Source organism: Conger conger, chromosome 8 (genome assembly GCF_963514075.1).
Source record: "Conger conger chromosome 8, fConCon1.1, whole genome shotgun sequence".
In the NCBI taxonomy this organism is placed as follows: Eukaryota; Metazoa; Chordata; class Actinopteri; order Anguilliformes; family Congridae; genus Conger; species Conger conger.
Genome location: NC_083767.1, coordinates 49,593,397 through 49,615,341, shown reverse-complemented (window position 1 = coordinate 49,615,341; position 21,945 = coordinate 49,593,397). Strand labels below are relative to the sequence as shown.

At 44.8% G+C, this 21,945-nt stretch overlaps 1 protein-coding gene across 3 annotated transcripts in view; it reads left to right on the top strand.

Annotated features, from left to right (window-relative positions):
* The window catches only part of fgd4a (FYVE, RhoGEF and PH domain containing 4a), a 52,320-nt gene that overhangs the window by 16,240 nt on the left and 14,135 nt on the right, over positions 1 to 21,945 (top strand). Inside the window, exons 1-4 of one of the 3 annotated variants that reach the window (XM_061250826.1) lie at positions 1,743 to 1,958; positions 8,795 to 8,878; positions 19,291 to 19,407; positions 20,443 to 20,608. In XM_061250826.1, the coding sequence (XP_061106810.1) occupies positions 20,529 to 20,608 (80 nt within the window). In that variant the 5' untranslated portion in view covers positions 1,743 to 1,958; positions 8,795 to 8,878; positions 19,291 to 19,407; positions 20,443 to 20,528. Of the gene's footprint in view, positions 1 to 1,742; positions 1,959 to 6,016; positions 6,039 to 8,794; positions 8,879 to 19,290; positions 19,408 to 20,442; positions 20,609 to 21,945 lie in introns of those variants that run through there. The other 2 variants (XM_061250825.1, XM_061250824.1) reach the window with 2 other exon arrangements.

Here is a 21,945-nt window from a genome sequence, read left to right as displayed (position 1 = left end):
TTTATCCACCTGTCTGAAAGGTGCTACTCAGTACTACAAGATTTGGGAGGAATTAAGATGTGTTTAATATCCACTGGGTGGTTGGAAGCGATTATTAGCATGTGTCTGTTGCAGCACGCTACAGGAGTTATGGCTTAACCTGTGGCCAGTAATTAAATGCGGAATAATTAAAAGAGCTAAATACTGCTCAAATCATGTGCTTGTGCGTGCGAGTGTATGTGTGTGTGTGTGTGTGTGTGCCTGTGCGTGTGTGAGTGCGTGTGTGAGTGCGTGTGTGTGTGTGAGTGTGTGTGTGCGTGTGAGTGTGTGTGTGCGTGTGAGTGTGTGTGTGCGTGTGTGTGTGCCAGCCTTAAGGGACATGCGTTGAAAGAGTTGGGGTGTTGCTCACCTTGTCACTGTTTTTAAGATTTGTGCGAAAACTCAGGATGTGACAGCAGCTTCTCACCCACACGAAGCTTTGTCTATTTTAATAACTGCACTGAGTGCAACTTCCTCCATTTATTGGAAACGTACTTCACTTTCTTGAAGCCTTGTGTCATGCTCTTGGCTTCTTGTGTGCATGTGTGAGAGAGAGGGAGAGAGTGTGTTTGTTCAGGGCTGACTGTTGACTGGGTTTACACCACAGGCCTCCACAGCTACATAAAGGCATGAGTACCCTGCTGTGCTAAAGACAAAGCTCTCCAGCCACGGTTAATAATACTGTTGTCTGCAAACTACTCTACACAAGTGAGCGTGTTTATGTGTGTACATGAATGTATGCCTGTTTGTATATATTATGTGTGTAGCCTTTCCTCCTCTTGTAGAGAGGGAGAGAGAGAGAGCTGGAGGGGGAGGTGTAAGCTGGGAGGACTGGGTGTGTCAGAAACACGCTGTTCTGGTTCACCTGCGTGATGTTTTTTTGAACAGCAGAGACAGCTTACAGAATGTAAGTGTGCGGATAATGTGAGTTCCTCTACGACCTGCTTCATTACTTTAGTCCATGTAGTGGCACTGAGTTCCTGTGCCCCAGCCCCCTGTGACTCATCTGCATTCACCGGGGCTCTGCTCTGGCCTCTTTCTTCTCCTCTTTTCTCTTTTTCCGTCTCTCAGTTTGTCACATGACCTCTGAATGCACTTGAGCGCAGAGAGAGACAGAATCGTCACATGTCCCCCCCCTGTGGTTGACACTCTATTGTGAGAGAGACACACTCAAACACACACAGTCATCAAACAGGGTGATGGGGAGCAGTACAGTTCAGTTCTCTCTCTCTCTCTCTCTCTCTCTCTGTCTCTCACATCCCTCCCCCCCCCGCCCTCGTCATTGTGTATCAGGGTCAGCACCTGCCAGTCCTCGCTGGTAGCATTAGCAGCGGCAGGCAGTCACAGCAGATGCGTGTGTGCTGCCTGTTCTCTCTGCCCTGACCCCCCCACCCCGCCCCGTCCCTCTCCGGCACAAAGGGGCCGATTGTGTGCCCGGCCGGGCGAAGCACAGACACGCTCGCACACGCTCACAGAGAGGGGACCTGCCACAGACCGGGCAAGCTGCGCTGCTGCCATATGCTCTGTCTGCGCTGGAATGCGATTATCTATCCTCACAGGCTACGAGCGACAGAGAGCGGGAGAGAGAGAGAGAGAGAGAGGGGAACGAAGGAAGGGAAGAACAGCACCGAGGGAGGGGGGAGGGCGAGAGGAAGAGAGGGGTGAGAGCGAGAGAGAGGGAGGGGTGAGAGCAAGCGAGGTAAAACAGAGGGAGGAGGAAGCTGTGCGAGAGAGAGAGAGGGCGTTGAGAGACCAGCGAAGAGATGATTCAGTTGGAATGTGAAACACTGAGCCGTCAGAGCGCGTGAGAGAAAGGGAGGAATGCCCACTCTGCCGTGGAATCGCACAAACAGGGACTACACAGCGCTGATCCTGGGTCGATACACGCAGGACTCTCTCATTAACCACTGCTGTTTGGATTAAAAGAAGGCTTGTCTCAGGTCAGTGTCCTTTCTCTCTGTAGCCACAGCCCATTAGGTTGTGTATTGATCTGACATTGTGCCCAATGCACACAGGTACAGATACAAGCAAGTACTGTGGCCACCACTTCCTCTGGATAGGCTGATCGGAGAGCAGAAAATACATGTTACAGACATACAGAGAGCGGGAGAGAGAAGATGGGTGTTTATAAGAGAAACAGCAGCCTTTTACCTGAAACCTCTTTTTAACAAAGAAAGAAATGCGTTCAAAAAAAGACTACTGTACAAGAGCAAGCTAGCACAAGAGAAAATCTGTATAACAGTGTACGTTTGTGTGTGTTTACGTACATGCTTCCGTGTGAGATTTTGTGTACTGTATGTTTGTGTGTGTGTCTGTACTTTTGTATGAGAGCGGGTGTGTGCACGTACATGTGTGTACATGTTTGTGTGTGTACGTGTGTGTACATGTGTGGGAGGGATAGTGGATAGTAGGTATTGACACTCAGTGGTAGTCACGCTTTGTTTGAGAGGTGTAGTGAGTTCCACCCGGTAAGCTGTCGCACGCTCGCGCACACGTAGGGTCTTTAGCAGCCATTGCTGCCGGTAGTATTGTCATCCCTGCATAGTGGATCCAGCCAGGCTGTCACTGCCCCAGCTGCCACTGTTCACCTTCAGGATGTCTGGCAGCACGTCTCTGCCTCGTTCGGCTCGCTCCAGCACCTCTCTGTGTCCAGGGGGTCAGGAGTGGGCGTTTCTGCTGACCAGCGCTGTTGCCTCTGGAGATGGGAGATGGCGGGAGGGGGGCTCAGGCTCCCATTGACGGAGATTAAATTGAGAAACTGCCTACAATGAGCAGCTGGTTTGGGGGGTAGGGATAGGGAGGCAATGAGTCTTTCATCAGGTTTCATACTGAGAGCAAACACGCTATGCTAGCTAGCACAGCTGTACTCTCTGCCACTATCTCTGCTAACTTCTCTGAACTCCTCTGAAACTTGCAACCAATGACCTGTGACCTCTATGTCACTGAACCAGAACTGTGAACCAGATCTGAACTCCTGTTTGTGCCCCTTACCTGTGACACCTCAAAGGGGCATTGTTTCCTGTGTGTGTGTGTGCGTGTCTGTGTGTTTGCGTGTGGGTAATTGCGAGACCTTGCTCATTACACACATCACATTACACAATGCTGTCAGCTGTGGTGGGATGTTGTCTGGATTTCTGTCTCTCTCGCACACTCTCTCTTTCCCACTTTAATGTTTACAGCTCCAGAGTTTCCTGTGTTGAAACGGTGTTGTCGGTGCATAGATTTATTGCTGCACTGTTAGCGTAGGTTCTTATATTTCTCAGTTGGTGAGCTAGTAACGTAAAACTGTTCTGGTATAAGGTTTCAACACATTCTGTGTGGTTGGTGAAATAAGCTCTTTGTCACCCAGGCAGTAAAAATGATTGGTAATTTTTGAAAAACAGAACTGTCCCTTGTTCCTCTGTGTGTGTACGTGTGTGCATGTGCGCACGTGTGTGTGTGTGTGTGTGTGTGAGGGTATTGAGTATATTATTCACTGTGCAGAGCCAGGATCACCGATGAAGGGTAGTCAGATGGGAAATCAGAAAGAGGTAAAATGCAAAAAAAGTTAATGCAAGTGAAAGAAAAGGGCTAAAGGCCCGGACACACCAAACCGACGGTCGGCCGTCGGACGTCGGTGGCGCCCTGTCGGCCGAGTCTTTCCGGTGTGTCCCGCTCGCCGACACTCTGTCGGCATGTTTTGGAGGGCTCCGACGCCTCGAGTCAATACCCAGCATGCACCTCTTCCTCAGTCCCAATCCTTGGGCCTTCTGTCAGTCTGCCAAGGTTCCGGGAGCTTCCTGTGCCCACATTCCAATTCAGATTGTTGGATTGTTGTTGGGCCGGTTGGGTCCCTGTATAAGACCTCATTAATGACAGTTCAATTTTGTTCATGTACATTTTATTTGAGGCATGAATTGCGTTCTAGGCGTTTCTTGTTTTTGTATTATGAGTGGCAGAATGCTGGAGTTGGTGTTATATCAAGTTCTGCTTCAGAAAGTATGTTTGTCAGTGTTCGGGCCTATATCAAGGCAATGGAGCTCTGTTATTTCTCACATTCCTCTACCGTCCAGCTAAAAATGGAGAACATGTTTATGAAGTGTGTGTGAGGGTGTGTGTGGCTGATATTACTATAGTCCTGACTCATTACTTTCGCCCAGACTTGGAAGGTCAACTTCTGCTTCAGTAAATTCTCACATACAGTTTCAAGACAACTTGGGTTTTGACTTGGCTTTACTCAAGTCTTAATTAAACATGCCCTTATTTATAGTATTATTTTACTTTTTATGTTATGTATTTTCTCCCAGTACGGAGGGCTCCATTTTGTTTCAGGTCCACACATTGTTGCAACAAACTCCATTGATTTAAGAGCCGAGCCAGTGCAGCCCCTGAAACACATGCAGCCAGCCACCATGTTTGTTCTCTCCAGTTCTCACCAGTTTGCTGCATTTCTGGCATTTTATCAAGTCAGTAACACCCTGGCAGCTCAAACTCTCCTCCATGCTCCATTACAGTTGGCCAACGGTTTGTTTGTAAGGTGTCCAGAAATGGAAAATCCAGCCCAGAGTTACCTTGAAAGAGGTGTAAGTTCTTTGGGGCCATTATGTGAAATATGTTCTCTTTGCCGTCCATACACACAGAAAAGAGAGTCAGCCAGGAGAAAGTTACAGTTTGAAGTTAGATTATATTGCATTGAGTTACTGCACAATCTGTCATCTCTGCTATTGCGTTTTTTCTGCTGTTCAGCATCCATATTGCTTAATTAAAACCAGTGGAAATTAATTATTATTGAAATGTTTTTGTTGGGAGCAATTTTTATCAATAGACACACACTCAATAAGGAATTTGTCAATGGCATTACAGTAAGCACAGAGAGGAGATTTGTCGATAGGAGAACTCTGTTGTCTGCGTGTGGTGGGGATATGTATCTTCATTATTCCCTCTCTCCCATTTCTCACTCCATAGGTAATAGCTTGGATATCAGGCTTATGTAACAACATGGAGCAATGCCATCTTTCACTAACTCTCCTGTTTGTCACTTTCTTTTCTTCTCAGTGCAGTCTTCTGTGTTTTTGTTCTTCCAGCATTTCCCATGGTAAATCTTTAATGAGATAAGGCCACCGTAGAATATTTGTTTGCATTAATTTGTTTGCACCCCTTTGTGTGCTTGCTAACAGTCATATTTTATCAGTTTGATAAATTCTGTTCTGTTTTTGTTGAACCCTGATGCAAACAATCTTTTCATAATTTTGCTGTGAACACAAAATACCATTGTTTCTTTGCAGTACAGTAGTTGATAGTGAGAGGGAACTGTGTGAGCACTGGTGAAATATTAACTTAATAAGAGCAGTATGCTTCCTCTTTCATTCTGTTTGCTGGCTGTTTACAGTGCCGGGACAGTAGCTGTTCCCCTGCTGTCTCGGGGGTTGTTCAAACAATTGACTGTTACTCCATGAGAACAGTAATCGATTGCAGTGTCTGTGGCTTTAAGACAAACCTGTCTCTCTGATTGGACCCTAGGCAGTACTGCCGAAGACAGGAATGCGGGCTTTGTTTAGTTTTTTGGTGAGTCCTGTTGGCTAAGTTTGTGACTCTTAAGAATGGCATTGTTGAAATATTTGCGGAATTACATCGAGGAAGTTGTGTGCCCAGCATACTATTGATTGGTTTGTGATCTGTCTATTAACCTATTGGTGGATTATTCGGAGGAACCGGGCAGCGTAAGAGATTGTGAGGTCTTCTTCCCCAAGAACAGGCTGTTCTACAGCAGGACCCTACCTCTCCCCCCGCCCTAAGTCACGTCCTGAAGCAGGTGACATTGACAGTGTCACCACTGTGTCATGTTGGAAACCGGTCTTTCATGACAGGCAGAGCATTGCAGTGTGTAAACACAAAAAGAGAGGCTTGAGAGGAACGGGATCAGAGCTGGTCGTGTGCGCATTTTCCTCCACTTTTCCACTGAAAATAATCTATGATGGACTACCGTTGGTATGGGTTACAAACAAGGGGAGTTGGCCTGGTGGAGAGAGGTGATTGTGCAGGTAGTTACCCTTTTTTTCTCCCTGGTATCACCAGGTCACATACATACACTCACACTTACAAACACATGTTACTGCATACCGGACATTTCTGCTTGGTAGAACAGAAAAAGGACTTTTGCTTGAAGGTGGTTGTGTGTGCGTTTTTACATGATTCTGGTAGTCCTTTATAGTGCGTCAGTTTAATTTAATCTTATCTATTTAGACTTTGTTAGGCTACCAGTTTTCAGAGCCATCGTTGCTTGTTTTCAGAGTATGATTCAATACAAGCATACTGTACAGGAAAGGGTTTTGTTTGTCTTATGGAAAGATCCGGCAGGTTGCCTTTGTATCAAACGATCTGTTTCTATGTTATTGCTGAATGGAGAGAACATGCATTCACGGTCTTTCCTGTGATGTTTACGCGAAGGACGCCATTGACGTGTGCAAGGCTTGGGCTCAAACAATCAAACACACCCAGGCCAGTGACAGCTGCTTGCTATGGTATCTGTCTTATATGGCGGTGCAGAACAATTCCGTTTCGCCATTTTGCTTTTCTCTGACTAACTGGTTGTGTTTGGAAGTCAGGGGACTTCGGGGGGAACCGAGGCTGTGGGCGAATTGGCATCTTCAGAACTGAGCCCTTTTTGAAGCCCCATGCTTTTGTTCTGTCACATGGGGGAAAATAACTCTTTGTCAGGTTGTGACCTTTCTGGGCAAAGTGTACTGAGGGAACTGCAGAACTTGAGAGAGAAAAAATCTGTTTCTTGACTGTCTATCTGCCTGTCAGAAAGAGGTGACCATTTTTATATCCCACCCAGATAGCTAGATTGTGGTAATGTAATGTAATGTCTCTGCGCTACGGAATATGTTTTCTCTTGTGCTAGGGCTTATTATGCAGTGCAGTGAGCCATGCACGACTTTAAGACCCCTTGTTGTGGTCTGAAACGGTTGTGTAACTTGTAACCCAAATCATAATTTCTGTGCTGGGAGTGACAGGAAGTGAAACAGGAAGTGGACACAGTGGAACTGGAATGATTTTGGTCACATGCTGAGAGAGGTTTGATGTGTCCTGTATGTCTGGTTCCTCTTTGGGGTCAGGGATTGCTCCTTTAGGAGTCACGCAGAATGGGACGGTGTTTGTCTGCACGTTTATCCAGCGTTGTTATCGTTCCTCTCTTAAGCTGCTTCTCTGTGTCACTCACTGACCTGGATACACACAGGGAGAATGAGCAGTGATGTGACAGCATGTGTATCTGTGTGTGTGTGTATGTGTGTGTGTGTGTGTGTGTGTGTGTGTGTGTGTTCGTGCATGTGCATGTATGTGTGTGTGTATGTGTATGTGTGTGTGTGTGTGTGTTCGTGCATGTGCATGTATGTGTGTGTGTGTATGTATGTGCGTGTGTGTGTGCGTGCGTGTATGTGTGCGTATGTGTGTACGCGTGTGTGTGTGTGCGTGTGTATGTTTTCTGCCTTGCCTTACACTCTTGAATTAATCTGTGGGTCTGAGGGATATGGTAGCAGTAGGAGTCCAGATGGCAGATGGAGAAAACCTCACTTTAATCCCTAAATCCAGATGCCCCTATGCCCCATAAATGCCTCCCCTCTGAGAGGAGGACTGCCCCCCTGCCTGTCTTTCTTTAGGCAGAATGCGCTTGAAAGGGCTGGGGGGGGTGTTGCTGTACATATGCTGGAACACTCTGAATACCTTGGAATCCTTGTGTTACACTATTGCATTTTGTGAAAAGCAGAGGTACACACACCAAGGTGATGTCAGAGACTGAAATTGATGTAAGAGATTGAATTTCTCAGTCCATCCAATGTCTCAGTTCATGTTCTGGTACTGGGCTTGGGGGAGGAACGGAAAGTGCTTTATGTGTGTGTGTGTGTGTGTGTGTGTGTGTGTGTGTGTGTGTGTGTGTGTGTGTGTGTGTGTGTGTGTGTGTGTGTGTGTGTGTGTGTGTGTGTGTGTGTGTGTGTGTGTGTGTGTGTGTGTGTGTGTGGAACACAAAGTGCTTTATGCGTATGTGTGTGTGCATGTGCATGTATTCGTGTTTGTAGAACACAAAGGTGTGTGTGTGCATGCGTGTGTCTGTGTGTGTTGTTTGCATGTGCATGTGTGTGTGTGTTCCCTGGGAGTGGGGGATTGAATATCTTATTGCTCAGAAATTGCATTTAGTCATTATGGAGGCATCCCAGTTCCCCTTTTATCTTTTCTGTGAATATAAAATTGTTTTGAGAAATACAAGTTAGCTCTCTCTAGAGAGTTTGCCCTAGTTAATGTGATCCAACTAATTAGAATTGAAACCTGTTAGGGTTATATAAAGTATTTTTACTGAAATACGCTAATACTGAATTACAGTGTGCCAACAATAGCACAGAAATATAGATGAAAACACATTTAAGTTCGGGGAAATTCTTTTAGCGACTAAACAACATATTGTACAGATCAAGCGTTCCTAATGATTCCTGGCACAGCTCCTTCTCCAACAACGGTACATGGCATCCACCAGTGTCCCACAATGCCTGTAGCTTCTTTGTGCCTTCTCTCTCTGCCTCCCTATTCAATGATTACAGTCAGTTTACATGTTGGTTACTCTGTGTTCATAGCACGAGTGTCTGTTTACACAGACACACACACAGGCACACACACACGCATACACGCTTAGAGAATCTGTGCAATGAATCTCTGTCCTCTCTCTCTCACACACACAGAGGTTTTTTGTACTTGAGGATACAAACGTGTGGCACAATTTGATTTATTTAATCTTGCGTTTCAGAGAAGAACATCAAGCAGAACTGTTTCTCATCAAAGGACGTCGATGAGGAGGCTTGTGTGGGACTGAAGATCGCTCAGGGAAACGGTAGGCTGGTAGCCCTCTGAAACTAAACTACACGCCGCCGTCAAAATATTCACTTCTTCCTTGGTTACCTTGGATAACCTGTTAGCGGCTTACGAGAACATACTGCAGTACTGCATTGTTCTGGGCTTGTTTCAGTTTTTTACCATCAACCTCAATAGTTAAGGGACCTTAAATATAATAAGTTAACTGCTTGGTCATGAATAGCGTGTCTTGTGTCATACATGGAAGAAATGATCAGTAGGTGATTTATTATCGATTGTTGACCCTCCTAATTCCAAGCCAAGCTGTTTTACATTCTGCCATGCATACGGTAGTTTAGATAGTTCCAGCATTCTGTTTGTAGTTGGGTCCCAGAGATACCTTATCGTGGGCCAACAAACCTTCCTCCCTGCACAAATTTGAGAAATCCCTTCAAATCTACGGTATTCTGTACTTTAGGTGAGCAAGCATTGATTAGAGCAGGTGTGCATGGCAATATGTTGTGAGTAAATCTGCCACAATGGTATAACTTTAGCTGTGGTTAAACTTTGAGAGTAGCTGTGTACCTTCAGGGGCTTTTTTAGATTTGGTGTACATCTGCCAATGGAACAAAAGCTTTATTTTTCGAATCGATGGAAATTTAGATCTTGGTTTTACCAATAAGAACCCTGTATTGCAGGAAGTTAGTGGCCCTAGTACCCTAGTCTCTTTATATGAGTGGGTGAGAAAAGCCTACAGCATGTCCTTCCTGTGTTCCATTGCGTGTGCGTGAGTGTGTGTGTGTGTGTGTATGTGTGTGTGTGTGTGTGTGTGGCTGCATTTACCATCCATTCATTTTCCTAAAAACGACAAGGACTAAGCACAACAACAAAAAGGAAGAAAGCAAAAAGCTAACAATACCTATTTAGAATGTTTACTTGGAGCAGTTTAGAAGATGGTTTGAGCACAGTAGCACTGTTCTTGGTAACAGCTTTCTGCGGTGAGTAAGAAATGGTGGTTTTGACAGCCCCTTCTATTTTTAAACCCGCTGTAATGTGTGCAGGGAGGGGGCGTGATGAATATTGCAAAGGCCACACTGCCACAGAGATCAAAAACCAGAGAATTAATGAGATGGTTCGCCAAGTGGAACCATCCCTCTCTGAGCTGCACTCTTTCACACCTTCCTGCCATGTCTTCTGCTATCTCTCTCTCTGTCTCTCTCTGTCTCTCTCTCTGTAGAGTGGGATACAGTGCATCCCATAATGACAGCTGCCCTGCAGACACTCACCTTCAGTAAACGTGTATGTAGTAACCTGCAGTTAAAAAGTGACCCTTCTCTGTACACTGTGAATAGTGTGATCATTAGGCTGTTGTGCAGTGTAGAACATCAGTTTACCAGCTGTGAGGAAGTGATGTCATTGTTCTTGACTTGTCTTCTGCCCGTGGAGTGCAGTGTATTCCCCGGAGCAGTGAGGTGGTGTACTGCATACTGTAACTGCTGCAGATGGTCGGATAGGCGGTGGAGTGGGACGTCTGTTGCAGCAGTAGGGGCAGACGTCTTCTCTCACGCTGGCTCTGTGCAAAGTAGATACTTCTGCAGCATTATCTCAGTTTGCTCTGAGGATTATGGGTGGTGTAGTGTTAAGAAGAATGAAGTCAGGGTAATTGAATGTGGCTGTTTTAATCCCCGCTGTAATCTGCCAGGAGTGGCATCGTTACGCCAGTGTCGCTGTGTGTCTATGGGCTCCAGGGTGGACTGGTCTCTTGTCTGATTGGCCCCTGATTGGCAGTGGTTCTCACAGCACAAACCTGAATCTGTCGTGGAAAGCACACACATTTACCCACTCACTGGAGCCCTTCCCCTGAAGGGAACTGTCCGTGATTATGAAGCCATCTCTAACAGAAATAACACTCAGGTATTTTTATTTCCTTTAGTCTCACGGGTATTTCATTATGTCGTATGCACTGGTTTTTGTAAGCAGTGATGTGACAGCGGGGAGACGTGTCCCCATGGCGACAGAGGCCCGTGGTGGAACCCTGCAGGTCTGACTGGTCTAGAGCAGCTCGGAGGAGCGAGGTTTAGGGGGAAATACCACAGAGTTTTAATCTCATACCATCTAAAATATGCACTCAGTGAGCACTAGATATTTTTATTTATTAGACTTCTTTTTTTGCCTTCTGCTGCTGTAGCCTATCGACTTAGAGTTGTGATGCATTCATGATGTGTTCAAAGATGCTCTTCTGCATACCACTGTTGTAATGAGTGGTTATTTGCGTTACTGTCACCTTCCTGTCAGCTTCCACCAGTCTGACGTCTCTCATTGCTGAGTTTCTGTGTGCAGAACTGCTGCTCACTGAATTTTTTTTGTTTTTCACACAATTCTCTGCAAACTCTAGAGACTGTTTTGCGTGAATATCCCAGGATATCAGCCGTTTCTGAGATACTCAAACCACCCTGTCTGGCACCAACATCCATTCCATGGTCAAGAATGCTTACCCATTCTGACATTTGGTCTGAAAAACAGCTAACCCTCTTGACCACGTCTGTATACTTTTACGCATTTAGTTGCTGCCACATGATTGGCTAATTAAATATTTACATTAACAAGGTAGTGTAATGGTCTACCTAATGAAGTGATCACTGAGTGTATGCACATAGATAATCATTAGAATTTGTCCTTGACTCTATAGGCGGATGAGCTGCATACACAGTACCCATTCTGACTATGCTGGTTGTACAGATCCAGTAAGTCCTTGGAGTCCATTTCAAAGTGGTAACCATGTGAAGCTAATGTGGAATGGAGGCCTGACGCATTCCCTTCTCATGGCTGTAAATGAGAGAAACACTGTTGTATAATGGGAGTGAAGGGGGAGAGCAGTGCTTCCTGTCTGTCAGATGCTTTCCACTGCATCTGTTTTAAACTGTGCAGGAGGAAAGATGGAGCCAAAATGGAGGAGAAAGACCTCTCCACTTTCTGCCATGCCTCTTCTTCGTTTAACCCTTTCCAATTTGCCCCCCACAAAGGGTAATTTCCACCTATTTGGTACTATAGAAGTTTCAGTATCTCAAAAACGATTTATTGTACACATGATTGGAGACTTAAAGAAGGGACTTTTATCATTCAGAAACTTTTCAGAAGCATGTACATACAGCGTACACAGAAGTTCCACTATAATCCAAAAAAGTTATATCTGCAGCCTCACTGCATTCCGAACAAAACACAGGGAAGCGCCCGCGAACAAAATAAACTGGCCTGTAGATGGGATCATTTTGGCCTATTTATTTTTTGAGAGCTAAAATAAAATAAATGTGAGAGTTGATCAGATCAGTCCGAACAGCATGCGGAATTCAGTAAACACTTTTATTAGGTTTTCCTTCAGAGGTGTGTATGTGTGTGTGTGTGTGTACATGTCCATGTGTAAGTTTGTGTCTGCACATTTGTGTTTGTGTGTTTGTGCATGCGTTTGTCTGTTTATATGTTTGTCTCAGTATATGTGTGTGCATGTGAGCATGTGTGTGCCTACAATGTGTATGTGCGTGTGTATATGTCCATGTGTAAGTTTGTGTTTGTGTGTTTATGTGTGTGTTTGTCTGTTTATATGTTTGTCTCTCTGTATACAGCATGTGTGCGCATGTGTGCATGTGTGTGTCCCTTTGGGATCAGGGGGAATTTTCTGTGTCATTCCCATTGGATTTAGCCCGTGCTCCTATCGAAAGTAAACAGCGAGTCTATTTGTTGTAACATTATTGATTTGAAAAGCCTGAAGGGAATTAGCTGGCTCTCCTGTTCACATTACTTCAGCAGCTTCATTTACACAGCAGACTGAGTCCCCCTCATTACTCCAGCTGCATCACTCCATCACATCTGTACTCATTCTCTGCTTCATCACTGTGATAAACACAGAGTCAAGCTGATGATATCATCTCAGGACACTGGCTTTGTTCGGTTAATCGCTGCTCTCCAGGACAGTAGATGTTAGATGGCTTTGTGAAAACGACAACAACAAGTTATAATGGCCAGCTGACATGACAAATAACTGTAGGCCAGCTTTTAAATTTGCGTGTGAGGAACACGCACGCAGGGGCATGCTCATCAGCGCACACACACGTGTGCACACACTCATACTTACACATGCATATACAGTATACAAGCATGCATACACACACACACACATGCTTATACAGTACACAAGCATGCATACACGCATACGCACGCACACACGTGCACACGGTTATATATGTAGGGCGGCCTGTAGCGTAGTGGTTAAGGTAAATGACTGGGACACGCAAGGTCAGTGGTTCTAATCCCGGTGTAGCCACAATAAGATCCGCACAGCCGTTGGGCCCCTGAGCAAGGCCCTTAACCCTGCACTGCTCCAGGGGAGGATTGTCTCCTGCTTAGTCTAATCAACTGTACGTCCCTCTGGATAAGAGCATCTGCCAAATGCCAATAATGTAAAATACTCACACATGCATATATAGTACACCAGCATGCATACACTCATGAGCATGCACACTCCCACAGACACAGAGGGAGAAAAACAGGATTGGGGCACACCCTTTTCTCTCTCTGCAGACTTGGACATGTGCCCCTGCACTCAGTGCTGGGGGGAAGGAAAAATGCAGTTCCGTTACAGAACAGCCCAGCTCCACAAGCCTTTCCCACCATCTACACTCCCCTCCCCCCATCAAGAGGGGAGGAGTTTTCACTGTTATTGCTGAATTGAGCAAGTGAACAGGACAGAGTTTTTAAAATGTCCCCTTCCATCTGATGGACTAATGCTGGGTAAAATGCACAGTATAATAGAGCCAGCAGTAAATCTTTCCCTGGCACTGGTATGTGTTTACCCAAATCTTTGCCAAAGGTTCTGATAATACGGAAGTGCGCTTCAGTAGCCCAGCACAAGTCCAAAGATCAGCAGTGAACAGTAGCAATCTGTCAAGTGTTGTCGCAGTGTTCTTGCAAATGCTCCTGATTGCATTACACACCTACGGGTGTGGGTACAGTTGTAACAGGAAACAGCCTGGATGCGGATGTCCTGTGGTGTCCAGTGCATATCTGTTCCTCAGAACAAAAGTTTAATATTCAGGGACTTTCTTGTCACAGTGCTATTGCTATTTATGGACAACCAGCATCAGCTCAGTTCAGAGAGTAAGACCTCATTAAAACGCTGTCAGATCACAGTAAGGAGTCGCCTCTCACTGGTTCTGTCTGACGTCAGAGAGAGCTTGTGTGGGTTGCCAGAGACAGTGTGCCTCCAGTTTCCCTGAGACTGCTTGCTGGGATATGGGATCACATTGAGAGAGATCCATTCCTTTTTTGAGAGGTGTGTCTATGAAGTTCATACAGTACATATGGATGAAAACAGACATTTGCAGAATCTGCAGCGCTGCACTCTGGGAAACGAGATCAATAGGGACACACTGTGTGAGCTGTTTGTGTGATTTGTGCTGTAATAACATTAGTCACATGTGTGGATGCGTTTCAGTTCTTTACAAGATTTGACACTGAACATTGTGTGGCTACAAGGAAGCATGGAAAATGGGCTAAACTGGGCCATTGTGCTTTCCTGATCTCGATAACTGCTCAGCTTAATGCCTTACTTATTACCCATTTATACAGTTGGGTATTTAGCAGAAGCAGTTCGCAGTTAGGCACTGTAACCTGCTCCAGGATACAACTTTGCATTCCTAGCTCAGATCCCTAGTCTTAACGCCGCACTGAATTCCACACTGTAAACGCCTAGAGTAAATTCTATTTTTAAAGGAGATCCAAAACTTTGCTTAATTTGTGCCTGTGCAACCGGCCCTATGAGTGTTAAGCATTTACACAGAGAAGCCCCCTCTACTCCCAGTACCTGATAGGCCCTTCTCTGTGGTGCAAAGTGTAGTAAATCTTTCTGCTAGTCTTACTGAGGGGACTGAAACTCGGTAGCTTTTAGAAACACGCTGACCTGAAGTAAACTTGTGTTTTCCTGCCTGTTTTTCTGTTATTTGCAGCCCGAGTGGCAAACTGAAAGGGCTTTTCTGTTCCGTCTCCAGAGCTAAGAGATGAAAGACTAGGCTGGGGCACATTTCGCTACTGTGTGATGGCGTGTGCCCTTTAAGAATGCACTTTAATAATGTGTGTGTGTGTGTGCCTGTTCTGTGCGCTATGTCTTGTACTAAGATTTTGCAGCTTGCACTGTTTTTGTTGTGTTGAGGCATTTGAAGGCCACAGGGTTTCCACTCACTCCTATAACCGACAGGGACATGCCATGTTTTCACTGTACGCTGTTATGGATAAGAGTGTCTGTTAATTGCTTGAGTTTGGTTCACTCAACGCCCCCCCTCTTACAAGCATGTGCCATGCGTTACAAAAGCTTACACAGTAATTTCATAGTAGCCTAAATGAGTTCAAATGTTTATCTTCATTACATTAAATTACATTACATTACATTAGCAGACCAGAGTTATGTGGGCAACATTGCCAGACGTGGCTAATTGCATTCACTGAGCTTGGCTGGGAACTGCAGCATCAATAAAGAGCAACACGTAAGAAAAATGTGATGCCAAACTAGAACCGCAAACCATAGATTCATAATGCTAATAACCATGTAAACCCATTTAGCATGCTATTACAATCCTAGTGCAATTAGACTTCGAGCCAGAATGATGAAAACGGGTTCATTGTATATGTTCAAGGGACTGGTTTATTGAGGGGGCTGTCTACCTAGTTCCTGTTCTAAAGTAATAACTCTAGAGGTACAATTACAGAGTTGAGTAATCCAGAAAGTGTAAATGAAAGAATAAGAGACACTAGACACAGGCACATGGGAAGAGTAGCCCATTATGACCACATGGCTGAAAGCACCGTCATACTTTTCAGGCACAGGCCAGCAGATATTTGTCATTCTGAGCAGAATGTGCTTCCAGCTGATTTTCCTGTCTGCCATGCAAACAGCTCTCAGGAGCCGCAGGCTCAGCCAGGTAACGGGGAGTTGCCATGGCAGCCGATGTTGTATAAATAAGGCCCACCATTTTCAGGATTTATATGTGATACCATGCTGCGCTCTCAACAATAAGTTCCACCCAATATCGTTTTCGATTGGAATGGTTGACTTTATAAGCTGGTAATTTGCAGTTCTATAATGAAGAAATTCTGTAGTCCAGTGAAACCCACCTGCACTTATGCAATCATAATTTTGCGGGAATTGTAATATAATCACAATAAATAATTTTATTACTCAGCACAAACACTCAGGGTTGCTGGGTGGCTCGTGGATAAAAGGGCCCACCATAGAATTACAGTAGACACTAAAGCACAGGACCTTTTTCCTTTTTTTATTATTTTGAAACTGTAAAAAATTCAAATAAAAAGTAATCTTGCTTTAAAATTTGAAGAAATGTGTCATGTTTAATGTTGTACCATTTAGAGGTCAGGTTTGTTTCTGTTCATTTGGATATTAATTGTGAAAGGCTTTTTGACCAGGGGTGCCCACATTTTTGCACACTACTATATTTGCTGTACTTTACTGGCATTTAGCAGGCATTCTAATCGAGAGTATCTTGCAGTGGAAACACAAGCACAGAGGTCAGGGATATAAGTACAGTCATTCCCCAGAGCGGGAACATACCCATAGGCCCAAGAGAGAACTTGTCAACTCCTCTAGTCGACATTAAACAAAGTAATACCAATAACAACACTATGTTAAATAGATAATAGCAAAGGACTACATATTCTGAAACCAAAAAAGTTACATATCAGGTGTAGGGGTGGTAAAAGTTTGTTTCCTTGGGATACTCTGCTTTCCTCCAAACAGTTTAGCTTTCTACCCAATGTCTGTTGCAGGGCCCACACAGGGCCCACACACTTGCCAGTTGCCATTGCACTATATGTCCTGTTGCACTATATGGCCTTATGGTAGCATGATGGTTACTGAATCAAAGGGATGGAGCAGCACATGTGCTTTGGGTGCAGCTGGAATAGTAATAATATCAGAGCAGAGCAGCTCCTCAAGTGGGACTTCTGCTGGTCTGTATTATCTGTACCCGGCCCTGTAAATAGTTTCCTGCCAGAGTCAGCATTGTAACCCCAATGCTATGGGCAATTCATTCAGCCAGCATCAGCCTCGCGGCTGCGGGGATACAGTGGAGACAGAATAGGAATCCCTCATACCTCAGCTTCTGAACAGCAAAAATGTGAAGGAAGGTTTGAGCATGAGAAGAACCAATGTGAGGTCTACCGTTTGTAGGTTGTTGATTTATTCTTGCTGGCACCATCTTAGTGTGTATGTCCAGCCTATACTGGTTTTTATTCCAGCCTCAGATTTGCATGTGTGTATGAAGTGAAATGTTTTATGAGTGTTGAGTGTAAATAACAAATTGTGCTTATATTCCGTGCGTTAATGCAGTTAAATGCACATGACTGAATGAGTAATTGGAATCAATTAAGGCAGCATTAATTGGTTGGAATGAAAACCTGCATACACACGGCCTTCCATGGCAACGAGTTTGAGAGCACTGCGCTAAGCCAATGTTCACAGCCTGCCCATTTGCATGAACAACACGCTGACATCTTCTACCCCCCCCCCCACCCCTCTGAGTCCCCTCACACGGGAACTGAAAGGGGACAGAATGGGGCCGGAAAAAAGATCTGCCAAGAAAGAGAGCCTTTGTTCCCCAACAAGTTAACATCCACATGCTTCGGTTTAACAGCGTGCGGGCCCATAATTTGCATGAGGGTCCATGGCAGGGCAGATTTACGAGCGCAGTTAGCTGTACTGCTAACGAGGATCAGCTGAGGATCTCCGTGCTGCTTCTGAGACGGGGGCTTGAAAAAGGGCCAAGATGAGACCAGAACGTCCAGACATTATCACTTTAATTGGATCGCATACTCGTGCTGCCTCTGCAGATGTGGGATTAACCTTTACACTGCTTAAAAATGTTAAAGCACATTAAGGAGATTCGTAATCCACTGCTCGTGAGTTGTGTCAGCGTTAATTTAGACTCCTGCTCTTTTTCTTTAAATCAGAGTTCTGGGACTGTGTATTAAGATTCTGTTCTTGTGAATTCATTTCTGAACATTCAGAATGCTTGGCAATGCTTTAGGATTTGTACAGCTGTATATTTACTGAGGTAACTGGGGTTAAGTATCTTCACTTCCACTTCAGTGCTACTGTCTTCCTTGGGAGCTGAACCTACGAACTACCATTTAAATAAAGATTCATCATCATAAACTGCTGCTTTTCCCATTGCAGGCCATTAATAAAAATGTGTGGGGGTAGTTGAGGATATTTACTTGCATTCTTAGGCTGGAAAGTGAAGGTGAGCATGTTTGGTTTTTTTTAAGTGGCAGATTATAGCTTAACTTGGTTCAGCTGTATCAGTAGGTCATCTGCATTGCCCCCAGTTGAAAAGTTTCTTTGTGGGCTATTCAGAGTGACAGCGCTGCATGTTTATTCTTGCTGTAAACATCATAATTATCGTCTGTCATCTACATTCCTTCGTCTTTGGCAAAGTTCCCTAGCTGTTGCAAGATGGTTCAAGATAAATCCACTTTAAATCCAAGCGTGCAGACACTATTATGTATTTTGTCTGAACAAGCTTGAAGATCTTGCACTCAGTGTTTGTGTACTGTATGTGCATGTCCATTTGCCTGCATCATGGGAAGTATGTTTGGTTTTGTTTGTGCACTCCAGTATATTGGGTATATCCATACATTATTTAGTACTACTACTTTTTTACCCCGTCAGAGAGGCCAGATTTGAGTCGGCTTGTGGACTATTGCAGAACATTTGCTTCTTTGCACTACCACTGCATAGAGGGGTGAAATGTTAACACAACCGTGCTTCATAAAACATGCAGCAGATCCACGAGACTCTGGTTTTATTGGAGGAACCCTGCAGGGATCATATGAGTATGTAGGGACATTTTACAAAGTGCTTTGAAATGTGGAGGCCTTTGAGCAGTGAAAATAAACCACCTGTTAGAATGTATTTGACATTTTCAGAGGGTTGTTTCTTTAGCCTTTAAGACACTGAAGTGCTTTTACTTCAAATATTTAGGTTTCCAATAAACACTCTTAAACTCTGTCTATCTCAACACTAAACATTCTGGCGATAGCCCACCTGTTCCAAGGCTATAAATCAAGTGCATTGCAGGTTTAGAGATTAATACAGGATGGGCAGAGGATAAAGTTTCTTCTCAAAATAGTCTTGTGATGAGGAAGTGTGTCTTTCAAATTCAGGATATGCTGAATTAATGTATGTGACCAAATAAGTTAACAACATTAACAGCAACCCAAAAGCTGATCTATATGCTAGTTTAGTGGGTTCACCCATGACTTTGCAATGCTGTCGAAGCTGGTTTACCAATGTGAAATATGACACAATGAGATAATCTTCCTCTCCTACTTCTGCTGCATTTTAGTCTTAAAATCTTACTGTGCTTGTGCTTTCTCTCTCTGCTCCAGACCTCTGCCGCAGTGCCAGTGAACCTTGTGGCCGTGGCACCCCCAGTGAGAGCAGTTGGGGGGGTGTAAATGGAAGAGACGGGGCCAGTAGGCCCTTACTGCAACCCAAACCACCAGGTAAAGAGGAACTGTTCACCTGCATGCTGTAGAACCAACACATCTCCAGACCTTTAGATTGGATTCCACACAGAATCACAAACATCGCTTATATTTTTTACGTGCATACATATTCTGTAAAATGGTGGAATGAACAGGCAGGAATTGTCCAGCTGGTGACTTTCCCTTGGAAAATGACTTTATGAAGCTGTGGTATTCACCTCTGTAAAGAACATTTAACTGCTGATGCTGTAAGATTTAGACAGTGGACACAATTTATTCTTGATGGTTCAGTGAACTGGATCTTGTAATGTGCCAACAATGAGGCAATGAAGGAGTTGCCTGTCTAATCCCTGGATGATTCTGGATTATGACTCATCGTGGCTGTCCGCATGTTGAGAGAGAGAGAGGGAGAGACTCCAGTTGCTCATTACTAACTCATAACAAGCTGGCCTGCTTTGCAGCATGTGCATCACCAGCAGTTCCTGGATTCACCAGTGACTCATGAACATGCATAATACTAGTGCACACCCCACACAGAACTATGTGGTAGTCCATGTTCGATCTGACTGGTTGGGAATCTCGCCCTGACTGAGTTATGAGTCAGCCGGTGTGGTGTCTGCCTTAACATGACAATGAGAATTAACATGGGCTGGAGCGCATGGAAAGAGGATTGGGAGAGTTTCAGGATTTTAAGCCGCGTGACTCATTTTGTCCGACCGCATACATACCTGTGGAGAGCGGCTGTTTCAGGTTTCACAAGGTGAGACCACTACAAACAGGGAGTGGATTCAACAACCGTGTTAGACCATTTAACACTCATTAGTGCTTCAGAGCAGTGGGCCAAAGGCAAACTTACCAGTGATATCACACTCATGCTTCCCATTGGCTTGCTGCTGTTAATGCCTCTGCTGCCTCCTTGTGTCTTGTTAAAGAACACCAGGCTGTCCTATCTAAAGGTGGAACTTCTTTACTCAGTTTGTCTGTTGCAACATTTATATTGCAGGATGATGTTGTCTCACACTGTCTCTCTCTCTCTCTCCCCCTTAACCACAGTGCCTCCGAAACCACCACACCTACAGACATCTGTGATTGAGCCCGGGACCCCGTCCCCAGTCCAGCAAGGACCCCTCGAAGCCAGGATGGCAGACAGGAGAGGAGCAGGCTCCAGACACCAGGCGCCCGTCAAAGTTTCTGACCTCATCAGCCGTTTCGAGAACAGGTAGCTGCTAAGTCTTCCTTGTGGCATGTAGAGAAACAACCATATACATTACATTACATTATTGGCATTTGGCAGACGCTCTTATCCAGAGCGACATACAACAAAGTGCATACCCATAACCAGGGATAAGTTCGCTGAAAGACCCTAGAGGGAAGTACAATTTCAACCCCATATATTTACTCAGAGACATATAAATGCTTCATTTTATTACATTTGGGTAACAAATCAAATTGAAATTTAAACATCAATTATCCAATGGCTTGCAACTAGCTAGTCAGTTAAATGCATTTTTTGCACGGCACTAGAAGAACACATCCCCATCCATCTGTTATTTAAAAAGTGCACAAATGTTCTTCTGTGTAGTAATGGTAAATGGTTGGCATTTATATAACGCCTTTATCCAAAGCGCTGTACAATTGATGCTTCTCATTCACCCATTCATACACACACACACCGACGGCGATTGGCTGCCATGCAAGGCGCCGACCAGCTCGTCAGGAGCATTTGGGGGTTAGGTGTCTTGCTCAGGGACACTTCAACACAGCCCGGGCGGGGGATCGAACCGGCAACCCTCCGACTGCCAAACGACTGCTCTTACTGCCTGAGCCATGTCGCATCCTGCAGTCATTTATTCATGTTCGAATCATTTTCATTGTATATTTTCAGTCTTGGTTTTAGCAGAATGCATCCAGGTCTATATAAACGAAACCCAGCTCAGATGATGTAATTGGCTTCGAGATGATCGATATGGGCCTAGCACGCAGGCATCGATAGAGCTGGACATAACTCAATGGAAGCGTCTTCCAGAAGAGCAGTATGATATGAGATAAAAAATGAAGTTGAAATAAAGCTAAACAACACATGCCTGGTCCCATAAGTCAAGGAGCAGCTGCTGTGGCTGCTTAAAGTGGTGCATAAAAACTAGACAACAGTCCCAAGAGCTGCCTTGAGGCTCCTTCAGCCTCCTCTGACTCCTCACTGTAGAAGTGTGAATATCCTGTGCAAGACTTTGCTAATCAGCAGCGAATGGCTGGTGTTGTTAATGGTTGTATTCTGCAGGCTTACGGGCGATTTGTAACACTGCTGCTGTAAAACACGGCAAGCGGAAAGCAGACATTTTGCAATGTGTGGCATTGAGTGCCTTTCTGATCTGCCACTACATGATGGCTTCTCTAGCAAGCTTTCCCAAGCAGCATCTGTGAGAGGAAGGAAGAGTGAAGCAGGAAATGTGTCCATGGCAGTGACACAAGACGGAGTAGGAGCTTTTATTTATTTTAATCATTTAATGGATGTTATTCTGTCAGTATGTCTGCTATTTTGTGTTTCTAGTCGCTGAC